General features: G+C 39.5%; 1 protein-coding gene across 1 annotated transcript in view; it reads right to left on the reverse strand.

Moving 5' to 3' along the window:
* LOC147029364 (polyunsaturated fatty acid 5-lipoxygenase-like) overlaps window positions 1-15,729 on the reverse strand; it is a 129,340-nt gene that overhangs the window by 25,222 nt on the left and 88,389 nt on the right. The window contains exons 9-11 of the mRNA XM_085872367.1: window positions 9,700-9,900; window positions 9,223-9,309; window positions 7,362-7,531 (exon numbers count right to left, since the gene is read on the reverse strand). Of these exons, the coding sequence (XP_085728493.1) occupies window positions 7,362-7,531; window positions 9,223-9,309; window positions 9,700-9,900 (458 nt within the window). The remainder of the gene's footprint in view (window positions 1-7,361; window positions 7,532-9,222; window positions 9,310-9,699; window positions 9,901-15,729) is intronic.

The raw sequence follows: 15,729 nt of genomic DNA on the forward strand, positions 1-15,729 counted from the left end.
GAGAGAGAGAGAGAGAGAGAGAGAGAGAGAGAGAGAGAGAGAGAGAGAGAGATATATATGGGGGAAAGATGAGTGGAGACATGTGGCATAGACAAGATGGATACAGAAGGAAACTCTCAGGAATGAAAAACTGGAAATTTAGAAGGAGGTGGGCTTGGTGATGGGGGTTAATTAGGGTTAAAAAAAATTCATGGTTTTTGGACGGGGGATAATCTGAGATAGCGGTGAACAGCCATTTTGTAGACCTGGAGAGAGAGGAATGAGATTAAAGAGAATGTGGAAGTTGGTTCCAAAGGTGGAAATATAGAGGAACAAATGAGTGGAAGTGAGCAGTGATTCAGATGTTGTGAGTTTCACCAGAATGGGGTTGATGATGGACCACGTGGTCCCTGCAGAAACCTGGGGACAAAGCACGAAACGAGCAGAAGGTGCAAGACCACCCATTCACAGTCATTCGAAGCTGATGAATAAATCTCCCCAGTGTGTCCGTTTTTACTGTCAAAGAATATTTATGAAGTAACCAGCTTGGAAGTTTCTAATTTCCACACTGCTCCGCTTTTCAACCTCATTTCCTGTGGAGAGCGCTTCGTATGTGGAATCAATGAAATTCATTTTTATATTTTGAATTATTGGGTGTTCTGTGCAGTTTTACATTAGACCTCTTTGGGGATTTGTCACCCTTGTCCTGCATTACAGTAACTTATCAACTGGAACTGTGTGCACTGAATATTTTTGTTGTCATTTGATTAACTCTCAACATGTACATTAAAATTATTCATATTAGTGTGAGGACATCATCGTGTTTCATTAAACGATTGGTTGGGCATGAACGGTCGAGTCACGTGATTGTTTCCTTCCAAGCGGTTTTCCTGGGTTCATGCCCGTGTGCACGTGATTGTATGTATATGCTCCCCATACGTTCCACCCTTTCACACGACAATATATTTATGTACGACGTTTGATATTTATACGCTAGTGCAGGAATTACATTCCGCGAGCTCAAACTCATTGCAACAAAAGCTCTCATATTTGCTCTCTTGTCCGAAACTACACACACGATTTTGATGAAACGACCACAACCTTCATCACCCGTGATGTACCAAAAATTTGTTCATGGCATAAAAAAAAAAAATTGGGTCAAAGTGGATCTGCGGGGGTTTTGAGTGACTGTTGCTCCTGATCCAGATGAGCTTCAGGACACACGGCCCTATTTTTTAATTAGTTCGTGCAATGGCAATCTGCAATAATTGCAAATGGTCTTCAGTGTTTTATTTAATCATTTATGCCATAATTATGCAAGCATCATTCCTAACTTGTTGGCTTTAGTTAATATGTGTCAAGAACATGTCCCCAGTATGAATCTCAATACGGTATTGCTTTTTATATCATAAATTTAGTGTTAAAAATTTTTTTATTCATCGGCTGTGACTGTCTTTTACTCTTTCAAACCCGAACAGCTTGCCCAGAATTTCAATAAAAATGAGGATCTAACAGTTCACTGAAATCTTGAGATAGATTTAAACATGTAGAAGGCTGAAATGTGGAAAAATTCCATTTTGGGGTGGAGTCATATTCCAGTGATTTTCACAGGTTTATCTTACGAGGATCCCTTAACACTTTTTTACGTGATCGAGCGCATATTTATGAGTAGAAAATAGCAGTTACTTTTTGCTACAATTTTGTACAAGGTTGACCAATGTTTTTTCATAAAATGCCTGTACTCTATATATACTCTATATATGACATTCATTTTTAACTCACCTGGACCTGTCAGTCCATGAACACTTCAGGCATTATCACTTGAACCAAACATACGATTTTGATGAAATTTGGCTATAAGCTTCATATCTGATGCATAACGAAGGTTTATTGACCACATTAAAATCTGCTCACATGAAGGGTGTCTACAGGGGTGGGGGAGGGGTTGACCACCCCCCCCCCATATATGTATTTGCTCTATTCTCTGAAAGTACACACACAATTATGATGAAACTTGACCACAACCTTCATCACCCATGATGTATTAAAGTTTGTTCATGGCATTTAAAATAAAATAAATATAAAAAAATTCAGGGTTGTCAGGGCTTCTGCAGGTGGCTTGAGTGACAGTTGTTTCTGATCCAGGTGAGCTTCAGGATGTGCGGTCATGTTTTTATGATACCAGCAGGAGTACTCTCCCGGTCAAAGGTTTTGGAACACCCAAATTTTTCGAGTTTTTACTGAAATTTAAGCAGTTCAAGTCCAGTGAATAACCTGAAGTGGTACAAAGCGAAGCGGTAAACTGCCAGATATTTAAAAAAAGGTTTAGGTTACCAAAAACTGAAAAAAATGTAAATTTCAGAGTTGTTAAAAAAGGCCCTTTTCAGGGAATAAGTAATGGGTTAGCAACTGCAGCTGTTCTGCAGCAATGGAAGTAAATTAAGCCTTGAAAGATGATGCAAACAATTCCTACAGGTGTCCCAACTTTTGCTGATTAGTTACAAAGCCTCTGTCCGTATAAAAGCAGTGTTGGAACAGACTGTGTTGCTTCACCCCCTGAAGCATTATGTGTACAATATTGCACTGCAGGAAGTAGTGTATTTCCATCATAATGGTGAGAAAAAGACAATTAACAAAGGAAGACAGACAGACCATAATATCCCTTAAAAGTGCAGGTCTTTCCTTTAGAGAAATTGCAAAGAGCCAAGGTGTCAGTGAGTAGTTTCCCAGACCATCAAAAGGCACTTGGAAATGGGAGGAAACTCTGACAGGAAGGGGTCTGGCAGACCCAAAGCCACAACACAATGAGAAGACAAGTTTCTGAGAGTAAACAGCTTGTGTGATAGGTGGTTCACAGGACATCAGCTTCAAGCACAGCTTAACACTGGTCGAAGTAAAGGCCCAGTCACACCTTGACGTTTTAGCCAGCGATGGCAACGTATTAAAATGTATGTAAAACGCTGGCTGACGTTGAACTTTTGATGTTTTTTTTTTAAGATTCGGACGTATTCATAACGAGTTGGTCGTATGCATAACATATTAGTAATGGACACAGAACGTTTCGTTGTGTTATAGATAACTTATACCAACGAATGCTGAACCTGTTGTTGGCCTACACAACCTATGCCCAACGATAGTCTAACTTCGGCATAGCGCGTTGCACGCATCGCCGACGATGTCGTGACGTAGCCTATTAAAAGGCTGACGCACAACGATTCGAATCATAACTGCCGTAGAAATGGAAGGGTCAACATCGCAGTCACACCTTGGCGATCTTGCCAGCGTATGCCGACCTAAGAAAAATGTGTCTAAAACGTTGGGGGCACGTCAAATACGGTATAAGTAAGTTTGGTATACGTGAGTAGAACGCTAAAGTACGCTATCATACGTCGTAGTAAGTAGAGTACGTCAAGAAATTTTAAACATGTTCAAAATTTTACGACGTACTCGGCGTATGACACACGTTCGCATGCGATGGGGATAAGTTTTACACACGATATGCGGACGCTTACACACGTCCACAAAGGCTACTTATAAGCTACTCATAAGTCGAAACATGTCGCGGTAATGTCTTTTTTACGCGAAACTTATTTCTAACTTATGTTTGACGTGCTTTGAACCAATTCTTTACGTAGTCCCAACACACATTGACGTATGTAGACGTATTCCAATGACGTCTTCCGGTCGACAAAAAAAAAAAAATGAATGTGTTTCTAGCTTACAACTGCCATATAAAGACGTGTTCCCAGCGGTTTTGGGAATTGGTATATAAAAATGCTGCTCATAAAAGGGGAACCCAACAGTGTTTTCGAGTTCCTTTTTGAGTCGATGTCCGTATCAGTATCAGTATCAGTATTAGTATTAGTAGTAGTTTGTTCATGTTGGCAGTAGTAGGTGAGTGTGAGGGTGAGGGTGTGGGTTATGATGGATCGTCCTTGCGTCCGCGTGTCCATGGGTAGGTTCATAGGCTGCCACTCAACGATTTAAATGGCTGCATCTCCACTATTGAAAGTCGACGCTTGCGCTCAACAATTGGATTTTTTTTACACTCAACGACTTTTAAACGGTACCACTCAGCTATTTTCATTGTTTACAATGAACGATTTAAATTGCTGTCACTCGCCTTTGTTTTTTGATGCTGGCGCTCGGAAATTTTAATCGTTTCTATTGAACGTGCTAAATCGCTCAAACCCCACTATTGAAAGTAGACGCTTGGGCTCAACAATTGGATTTTTTTTACACTCAACGACTTTTAAACGGTACCACTCAGCTAGTTTCATTGTTTACAATGAACGATTTAAATTGCTGTCACTCGCCTTTGTTTTTTGACGCTGGGGTTTGGAAATTTGAAGCGTTTCTTCTGAACGTGTTAAAACGCTCAAACTCGACTATTTTAAATAGACGCTGCCGATGGACAATTGGAATCATAGCCAAGCTAGACATCGAAGTGTGAACATCCTCGTCATGCCGAAGAAAAGTTTGAAGAATGCTGCAAATAAGTGTCCTGGCCGTGGCCGTGGACGCTGACGCAAGAACGATCCATTATACCGACGTCTTTCAGCCTATGAGTAACTTAAAAGTAACGTCTGTCGATGTGTGGCAACGATCGCGTAACGTGCCAACAACACGTTAATCATAGGTAGGAAATAAGTTTCGGGTACGCTAAACATTACCTCGGCGTGTCTCAACTTATGATTAACTTACAAGTAGCATGTGTTGACGTCTGTCAACGATCGCAGACCGTGCATACAACTTGTGGACAGCGTAGCGGAACGTGTGAGTCATACGCCGGCATACGTCGTGAAATTTCAAGCATGAAAAAATTTGAGGACAACCGAAAAGTACAACGTTTAAAGCCAGCGTACAACGACGTATGGCAGTGTTTTTCAGCGTGCTCTCAATGTTATCAAAACTTACCCATAACGTATTCAACGTGTGCCAGCGTTTTAGAAAAAAAATTAAAAAATCGGCATACGTTGGCTAAAACGTCAAGGTGTGACCGGGCCTTAAGGAAGTCTCTGTTTCAACTGTGAAGAGAAGACTTTGAGCTACAAGTTTGACAGGTCGAGTGGCAGTAAGAAAGCCATTGCTAAGATTGTAAAATAACAAAAAGAGGCTTGGCTGGGCCATCAAGCACAATCAATGGACTCCTGAAATTGGAAGAAGGTCTTATGGACCAATGAATAAAAATTTGAAATCTTTGGTTCATCACACAGGGTTTTTGTACGCCGTTGAGTAGGTGAAAGGATGGTTCCTCAGTGTGTGACCACCAACTGTCAAACATGGAGGAGGAAGCGTGATGATCTGGGGCTCTTTAGCTGAACCCAGAGTCGGCGATTTGCACAGAGTGACTGGCACCCTGAACCAAAAGGGCGACCACAGCATTTTGCAGCACCATGCAATACCCTCTGGTCTATGCCGAGTTGGTCAGGGGTTCATCCTACAGCAAGATAACGATCCAAAACATACCTCCAGGCTATGTCAGAACTACCTTAGAAGAAAAGAACAAGACGGTAGGCTTCAAATCATGGAATGGCCAACACAGTCTCCAGACTTAAACCCCATCGAGCTGGTTTGGGATGAACTGGACAGAAGGGTGAGAGCAAAGCAACCTACAAGTGCAACACATTTATGGGAACTTCTGCAACAGTGTTGGGAAGAACTTTCCAAACAATATTTGACTTCCATTGAAGAAGGAATGCCACGAGTATGTTCCGCTGTTATATCTGCAAAAGGTGGCTACTTTGATGAGTCAAAAATTTAGATTAAACTTTGTTCAACAAAACGATTCCATGATTTCTTTTTTATCTGCAATTGTTTATTTGTTCTTTGCTTTAATTTCAGAGAACATTGAAACATGAAACTGCTTAAATTTCAGTAAAAACTGGAAAAATGGGGGTGTTCTAAAACTTTAGACCGGTAGAGTACCTGGCAATGCCAAGCAACGCCTGGTCCCTCCAACCACCCCTTTCCCTCCCTCTCTGACCCCTTCCCCTCTCTGCCTCCTCACTCCGGACTCCAACCCCACCCCTTCCCCCCAGACTCCCACCCCACCGTTTTGCCTCCCTTTGGACACACACCCCACTCCTTCCCTCCCTCCTCCCACCTCCACCCTTCCCCTCCCTCCTCCCACAAAGGAATTTTTGCAAGGTTTTTAACCACATTTGGGAAAAAATAAACAATTAAAATAAAACCTGCTTTCAATTCTTACCAACCTCTAACTTGCCTTGTGTTGTGTAGAAATCTCCATCCTGTGAAACAAATTAATTGATATGGCCGGAAGAAGTCAAGGCATAGCTGTTTATCCTCATCACTCTGGAATGAATCTGGAATCTGGGGTGTGTTCAGTTTCCATGTTTCTTGAAGAGCGCTTTTCAAGTGGCTTCAGCACTCAAACAAGCACTCCATTCAAAACTGTTAATAAGGAGATAGCTACTTGGCAACTGAACACACCCTGGACAAATTAATTGATATGGCTGGAAGAAGTCAAGGTGTAGGCTGTTTATCATCACTCTGGAATAAATCTGGAATCTGGGGTGTGTTCAGTTTCCAAGTTTCTTGAAGAGCGCTCACCAAGTGGCTTCAGCACTCAAGCAAGCACTCCATTCAAAACTGTTAATAAGGAGATAGCTACTTGGCAACTGAACACACCCCTGGACATCTCGACAGCAAACAGTACATAAAAAATGCCAAAAGGACAGTTTTTTTTTAATTGAAGACTTCAAATATTCATCATGACCATTTTCATTGTAATGAACACCGATCTTATTCAGTTTTCAATGTGTTGTTTTCATTTTCAAAATGTACATCAACTCGGAGGTGATGTTGAGTGAACGAAAGCGGGCATGTACATTTCATACATAACTATAAAGTGTACGTGGACATCATAAATATCTCTAGGGAATTTCCCTGGTGGCCTCCTGACTCAATAATTATGGACACATTTCATGACCAAGCCGATTTTCTCCAATGTTTGTTTATTTACGTCACGTAGTATGTGAATTACACGTCCATCAGTTTGTTTATAAGCCTTGAAAAGTCAGGCGTAAACCACAGAGGCCGATGTTTTTTTTTAATGAAAAAGATGGTGGCGATTTCTGGACGGCTGGAGGGAAAGGCGTGACCTCGCTAATAGGTGGTGCTTTTGATGCTGGGGGAGAGAGGGGAAGGCGTGGCCTGTAGAATGGGCGGCGCTTATGACCCACAGACACAAACTCAGATTTATGTACAAGATTTAAATATGCACGTTTATTTATATACCATATTCATATGTGTAACATACTGCAATGTGATAACCTTCCATAAAATTATTGAGAACCAATACTGTACTCACCATAGGTACTATTCTACCTTTCTACATAGGTATTCTGAATAAGACTCACCTTCGAATCACCTCCCAGAGCTTCATGCCATCATCACGGAAGTGGAAGTTTGCTAAGTCACCGACCCCACGGCTTTCTAAGTTTTGTGGAAGGGAGAGAAAGTCGAAGTTGAACTCCTTGAAGATATTTGTCTTCATCTGGAGATATTCCTCTCTTCCAAATGCGGAATACTATAGGACATGGAGAAAAGTTGTGTTGAGGTGTTAATTTCAAACAAAACAAACAATAAAGTGCTCAAAAAAAACCGAGATTTTATGGTTGATTCAGTTTTTACTCACAATGTACAAATATACTTCGATTTTATGAATATTTTTACTCCGAACAAATGTCTGATTGTTGATATATACTGTGGCCTGCAAAAGTATTCACACCCCTCCCCCCCCCCCCCCCCCAAGGTTTCACATTTTGATGCCACCTGAGCTTATTTCATGATGTTTTCAAATCAAACTTAATATGTAGAGTCTTCACAAACGATTCCAAAGTGATAAAACTAAAAAAAAAAATAGAATGTGAATAAGTTTGATTAACAGGGAAAATCAGATGATTATTCATTGCATAAGTATTCAAACCCTTTAACTAATTAGCACTAAATCACTTCAGGAACAAATTATTTGTTTGAAAGGTAACAAAATAAAGTGTAATACGTTTCACCTGAATGTAATCAGTGGTTTCACTTAAAAATTAAGCTCCTTCAATAATCTAAGGAGTTTTAAGGTGAAACTCACTTGGTCAACAAACAAGGCAAACATGAAGACCAAGGAGCTTTCCAAAGAAGTCACACATGACGTGGTGGAGAAGCACCGTTCAGGAGAGGGTTACCAGAATCATTTAAAGTCACTCATTATCCCTTTGAGTGCAGAGAAATCCATCATTAAGAAGTGGAAGACGTATCATACCATCCAGACTCCACCCAGATCAGGTTGCCCAATCAAACTCAGCAGCCAGGCAAGCAGGAAACTGGTTTGGGATGTCACTGTAAATCCAACAATGACTTTGAAAGATCTGCAAGGTTGTATGTCTGAGATGGGGGAGGATGTATCCCAGATGTCTTGGAATGTCCAAGAAAAGACTGCACAACAGAGGATGCTCAGATGGTAGCTGGCTTTGGAGGCCAACTTCGATGTGTGGTTTGCCCAAGAATATTATGGCGCTGAGGTTGAGGTCCAAAAGGTTGAATGACTGAACTTCTTTAAGAGGTTCGTTGAGGAAGTAAATGGGAGGGCTCATGACAGTCCTTTTGAAAGACAGAGTGGCAGTTGGAGATTTGTCAGAGTTGAAAGACACATTCCAAGTGTTGTACCAACTCCTGTTTCTATCGAGGTTTCAATAGTGGAAAGAGGCATGCTGCCTGTCTATCTGAAGGATCGGAGATGATACGGCAGAGGGTGGAGTCATCAGGATAAGGGTAAGTAGGATTTTATAGAGAATGTGAAAGATGTTCAGGAAGATGAACAAAACTGGACCTAAGACACTGCCAAGTAAGAGAGCAGTTTGCAGGTGGAGATTTCAATGTCTGATTATTTCACTCAAATAATTGCAGGAGTTTGTTTATCTGCAAGACATTTCAACAGGGCAATGTGTGATAGACTTGGCTGTGTTTTTTTTAAAGATGGTGTCACACAAGTGACAAAAGCCAAATGTGCAACTATTTTCTCATGACCAATATTCAGTTCTCAGTCACACGGTCTGGGCAGGAACATCTGGAATTCATACTTGAACCTTATTTCTCAAACACCAGCATGTTTATTAATACCTACTCGAAGTCTGTAACTATTTTTGATTTTGAAAATGTAAGACTAATTAGGAAAAATGCAAACAATAATTGGTGAGCAAGAGGAACTCGAAAAGTAGAGAAACTCACCTGGTCCATATAACCACCATCACACATAACAACCTCTCGAATCGCAATCGCCTCATTCAGTGCGTACTTGACGTAAGGTTTCAAGAGCTAAAAAGCAAGCACAGATAACATTCAAATTACCAAACAAGAACAAAAATGACAATTAAATGAGGGGCATCTACTGCCATTTTATAGGAACCACATGGTACAGCAACAATTAACAATTGTTTCTGTCCAACAATTAATTATTTTTCTTCTGGTTATTTATTGTGGTTGATCAGAATGTCATGATATTTGTATGTCTATTTATCGTCTTTTGAATTCTCACGACAATATTCCTACGAGTCCAGAATCAGTATGAAAAAACTTCTAATCACTTTTGTTCAGATTTACCATGTGAGATGATTTCTGTATTCATACTGAAAATGATATGTCATGGTAAGTACATGAGAAATATTTCATCGTTATTTCTTTCATGTTCGTTTGAAATGCACATACCTTGTACAATGGATGACCTGTGGGTAAACACCTCATCAAAGCCACAGAGAACACCTCAGTTGTACATCTCAAATACACGTACATTGTTGTCCAATGTGTCTTGAAGTTTGAATGCTGCAGCCAGAACTTGGCGAGGAGCCAATCTGTTTCTGAATCACTGGGCAGAAATATTGGGTTGTCTTCACCTGGTTCTTGATTCAGCTTGGGAGGGAAACATTAAAATAGAAAGGGAAATGCATGAATGAACGAGAATGGCACCTGGTAGAGCGCATACCTCAGCCAAGCTGAACAGTTTACATATTGTATCCCACTAGAAGGCCAGATCTGGATTCGGACCTGAACTAAAATCGAATTGGCTGGTTCTTGTCACCTACCCAACTCACCCCTGAAGTTTCTTCTGAATCTGTCGACAACTTTTTGCTGTTGATATCATGCCATATACCGTATTTTATTGTCGATATCATGCCATATATCGTATTTTATTGTTGATATCATGCCATATACCGTATTTTATTGTCGATATCATGCCATATATCGTATTTTATTGTCGATATCATGCCATATATCGTATTTTATTGTCGATATCATGCCATATATCGTATTTTATTGTCGATATCATGCCAGCCTGGTGTTGACGCAGTGGTCAGGGCAGCGGCTTGGGATCCAAAAGGTCCTGAGTTCAAGCCCCATTGGGCCACTGAATTAATACACCAGGGGGTTGACTCAGCCTGTCATCCTTCCGAGGTCGGCGAAATGAGTACCAGTGTACTGGGCTGGTGTATACCCCGGTTAAAATAGGTGTACCATATCCCTGTGTTGTAAGAGGCGACCAGGGTTGTGTCAGGAAGGGCATCCGGCGTAAAACATGTGCCAAATCACTATGCGGATCATACGGATGATCTGCTGTGGCGACCCCGAACGGGAGCAGCCGAAAGAAGAAGAAGAAGATTGTCGATATCATGCCGTATATCGTATTTTATTGTTGATATCATGCCATATACCGTATTTTATTGTCGATATCATGCCATATATCGTATTTTATTTTTGATATCATGCCATATACCGTATTTTATTGTCGATATCATGCCATATACCGTATTTTATTTTTGATATCATGCCATATACCGTATTTTATTGTCGATATCATGCCATATACCGTATTTTATTGTCGATATCATGCCATATATCGTATTTTATTTTTGATATCATGCCATATACCGTATTTTATTGTCGATATCATGCCATATATCGTATTTTATTTTTGATATCATGCCATATACCGTATTTTATTGTCGATATCATGCCATATATCGTATTTTATTTTTGATATCATGCCATATACCGTATTTTATTGTCGATATCATGCCATATATCGTATTTTATTTTTGATATCATGCCATATACCGTATTTTATTGTCGATATCATGCCATGTACCGTATTTTATTGTCGATATCATGCCATATATCGTATTTTATTGTCGATATCATGCCGTATATCGTATTTTATTGTCGATATCATGCCATATATCATATTTTATTGTTGATATCATGCCATATACCGCATTTTATTGTCGATATCATGCCATATACCGTATTTTATTGTCGATATCATGCCATATACCGTATTTTATTGTCGATATCATGCCATATATCGTATTTTATTGTCGATATCATGCCATATATCGTATTTTATTGTCGATATCATGCCATATATCGTATTTTATTGTCGATATCATGCTGTATACCGTATTTTATTGTCGATATCATACCGTATATCGTATTTTATTGTCGATATCATACCGTATATCGTATTTTATTGTCGATATCATGCCGTATATCGTATTTTATTGTCGATATCATGCCGTATACCGTATTTTATTGTCGATGTCATGCCATATATCATATTTTATTGTCGATATTGTTGTAGATTTTCGCCCGTTCGGCGTGCAGGCGACCGCCTTTTGCTAAATTGCGGCCGCGCGCGCCCACCGAACGAGCAATCCAGTCGCAGCTTTTCGAATCAACGCCGAAACCCAGCTACGGGTGTTGTTAACCACACCATAAATCAGCGAACTCTTCTGTCCACGCGCTACAGGGTTGATCGCCGAATTGTCGATGTACCTAATTATTCACGCAGACAGAAATGCCGGGGATTTACACCTCAACGGAGCCTGCACGAAAACGAGCCACTTTAAGCAGCTCGTTCCATTTGTGATTGCCGAGCGGTTTTATATCGCCAAGACCCATCGGACCAGATGTACGTTTTATCGGCTATTAATCAGCGAGATATTAATTCCGAACGCAATTATGGCAGTCAATGGTAGGAAAGGACGCAACGAGCAGGTGACATTTCAACAAGGGAGATATTTATTTCAAATGCACATATGCAATGAATGGGGGGATGGGGGACAAGACACGAGCAAAAAGACCTGCAGCCGATATCTATTTATTATCTTCATGCACTTAGTCAGTTCACTACTTAAGGACAAGGCGCCACAGACTTCCATGCAAAAACCCCAGAAAAGAAAGAAGAGAACTGGGCTCGTAAGCCTTTAATGCTCCTCAGAGCTGGGATGACCGAAGGAGCTCCGCGAGGCCATGTAGGTTACCTTCGTCGCCCTTGAGGCGACTTGATGGTCTTTTTGTCGGCGACCCTCCGTATGTCCCTATGGTCAAAGCGGCAGCTGTGGTAACGTCGGCTTGGTTGGTCCCGGGCCGAGCAGCGCGGCCTGGTCGATCGGGCCTGGCCGATGACGCTTCAGAAGAGCGAACGGGCCTTGCTCTTTTCAAGTTGATGCTCTTTAAGAGCCCGCTCACTCCTCAGCGTCGCTCGACCGACTCGGGGCTCGATCGCCCAGACCGTTAAGTAGCTGGCTGGCGACTTCTCTCTGGCTGGCGACCTTTCTCCGGCTGGTGACTCCAACTGGACTGCCTCCACCGACCAACTCCGACCAAAGAGAGACCTCTCGGCGTCGAAACACGCCCTTTTATAGCCCCGAGGGGAGGAGTTTTCGCTCCCTCACCTTCGACCCTTCACCCCCGGCTGGCTCCGCCCCTTTCGTCCTTTTGATCCGTTTTGCAAGTCATACGTGCCCATGTTTGAAATCACCCTGCCGCTGTGAGGATGTCATCGTGCTCGTTTGTGGAGATGTTGTTTGTGGAGAAAAGATGGCGGTGGTGTGGAGATGCTGGTGAGGAGGTGTCGGCGGGTGTTGAGATGTTGTTTGTGATGGTGTTGTTTGTGGAGATGATGGTGAGGAGAAGTTCGTTTGGTTACGGAGATTGGTGTTGAGGAGATGTTGGCGGTTGTGGCGAACGTGGTGAGGTGATGTTGTTTAAAATAAAGACAGGAAAGAATAACACCACCTCAAAGGTTCACAGTCCGGCACACGAATAAATCCCGTTCTACATCGGTGGGGAAATCTAATCTGGACACACACTAATCGACATAACTGATCTTCGGGGAACCTGAATGGTGATCTGTGAATTTCCACAAACGTAATAATATCATGCCATATATCGTATTTTATTGTCGATATCATGCCATATATCGTATTTTATTGTCAATATCATGCCATATATCGTATTTTATTGTCGATATCATGCCATATATCATATTTTATTGTCAATATCATGCCATATATCGTATTTTATTGTCAATATCATGCCATATATCGTATTTTATTGGCGATGTCATGCCATATATCGTATTTTATTGTCGATATCCTACCATATATCATATTTTTTGTCGATATCATGCCATATATCGTATTTTATTGTCGATATCATGCCATATATCATATTTTGTTGTCGATATCATGCCATATATCGTATTTTGCTGTTGATATCATGCTATATATCGTATTTTATTGTCGACATCATGCTATACGTCATATTTTGTTGTCGATATCATGCCATATATCACATTTTATTGTCGATATCATGCCATATATCGTATTTTATTGTCGATATCATGCAATATATCATATTTTATTGTCGATATCACATCATATATCATGTTTTATTGTCGATGTCATGCTATATATCGTATTTTATTGTCGATATCATGACATATATCATATTTTGCTGTCGATATCATGCTATATATCGTATTTTGTTGTCAATATCATGCCACATATCATGTTTTATTGTCGATATCATGCCATATATCGTATTTTATTGTCGCTATCATGCCATATATCATATTTTGTTGTCGATATCATGCCATATATCATATTTTGCTGTTGATATCATGCCATATATCGTATTTTGCTGTTGATATCATGCTATATATCGTATTTTATTGTCGACATCATGCTATACGTCATATTTTGTTGTCGATATCATGCCATATATCACATTTTATTGTCGATATCATGCCATATATCGTATTTTATTGTCGATATCACATCATATATCATGTTTTATTGTCGATGTCATGCGATATATCGTATTTTATTGTCGATGTCATGCCATATATCGTATTTTATTGTCGATGTCATGCCATATATCGTATTTTATTGTCGATATCATGCCATATATCGTATTTTATTGTCGATATCATGCCATATATCGTATTTTATTGTCGATATCATGCCATATATCATATTTTATTGTCAATATCATGCCATATATCGTATTTTATTGTCAATATCATGCCATATATCGTATTTTATTGGCGATATCATGCCATATATCGTATTTTATTGTCGATATCCTACCATATATCATATTTTTTGTCGATATCATGCCATATATCGTATTTTATTGTCGATATCATGCCATATATCATATTTTGTTGTCGATATCATGCCATATATCGTATTTTGTGTTGATATCATGCTATATATCGTATTTTATTGTCGACATCATGCTATACGTCATATTTTGTTGTCGATACATGCCATATATCACATTTTATTGTCGATATCATGCCACATATCGTATTTTATTGTCGATATCATGCAATATATCATATTTTATTGTCGATATCACATCATATATCATGTTTTATTGTCGATGTCATGCTATATATCGTATTTTATTGTCGATATCATGCCATATATCATATTTTGTTGTCGATATCATGCCATATATCGTATTTTGCTGTCGATATCATGCTATATATCGTATTTTGTTGTCAATATCATGCCACATATCATGTTTTATTGTCGATATCATGCCATATATCGTATTTTATTGTCGCTATCATGCCATATATCATATTTTGTTGTCGATATCATGCCATATATCATATTTTGCTGTTGATATCATGCCATATATCATATTTTGTTGTCGATATTATGCCATATATCGTATTTTGCTGTTGATATCATGCTATATATCATATTTTATTGTCGATATCACGTCATATATCATGTTTTATTGTCGATGTCATGCGATATATCGTATTTTATTGTCGATGTCATGCCATATATCGTATTTTATTTTCGATATCATGCAATATATCATATTTTATTGTCGATATCACGTCATATATCATGTTTTATTGTCGATGTCATGCGATATATCGTATTTTATTGTCGATGTCATGCCATATATCGTATTTTATTGTCGATGTCATGCTATATATCGTATTTTATTGTCGATATCATGCCATATATCATATTTTGTTGTCGATATCATGCCATATATCGTATTTTGCTCTCGATATCATGCTATATATCGTATTTTGTTGTCAATATCATGCCATATATCATATTTTATTGTCGATATCATGCAATATATCGTATTTTATTGTCGCTATCATGCCATACATCGTATTTTGTTGTCGATATCATGCCATATATCATATTTTGCTGTTGATATCATGCCATATATCATATTTTGTTGTCAATATCATGCCACATATCATGTTTTATTGTCGATACCATGCCATATATCGTATTTTATTGTCGCTATCATGCCATATATCATATTTTGTTGTCAATATCATGCCATATATCATATTTTATTGTCGATATCATGCCATATATCGTATTTTATTGTCGCTATCATGCCATATATCAT

This window comes from Eptatretus burgeri, chromosome 3, assembly GCF_056783735.1.
Source record: "Eptatretus burgeri isolate ZD-2024b chromosome 3, Ebu_testis_v1, whole genome shotgun sequence".
In the NCBI taxonomy this organism is placed as follows: Eukaryota; Metazoa; Chordata; class Myxini; order Myxiniformes; family Myxinidae; genus Eptatretus; species Eptatretus burgeri.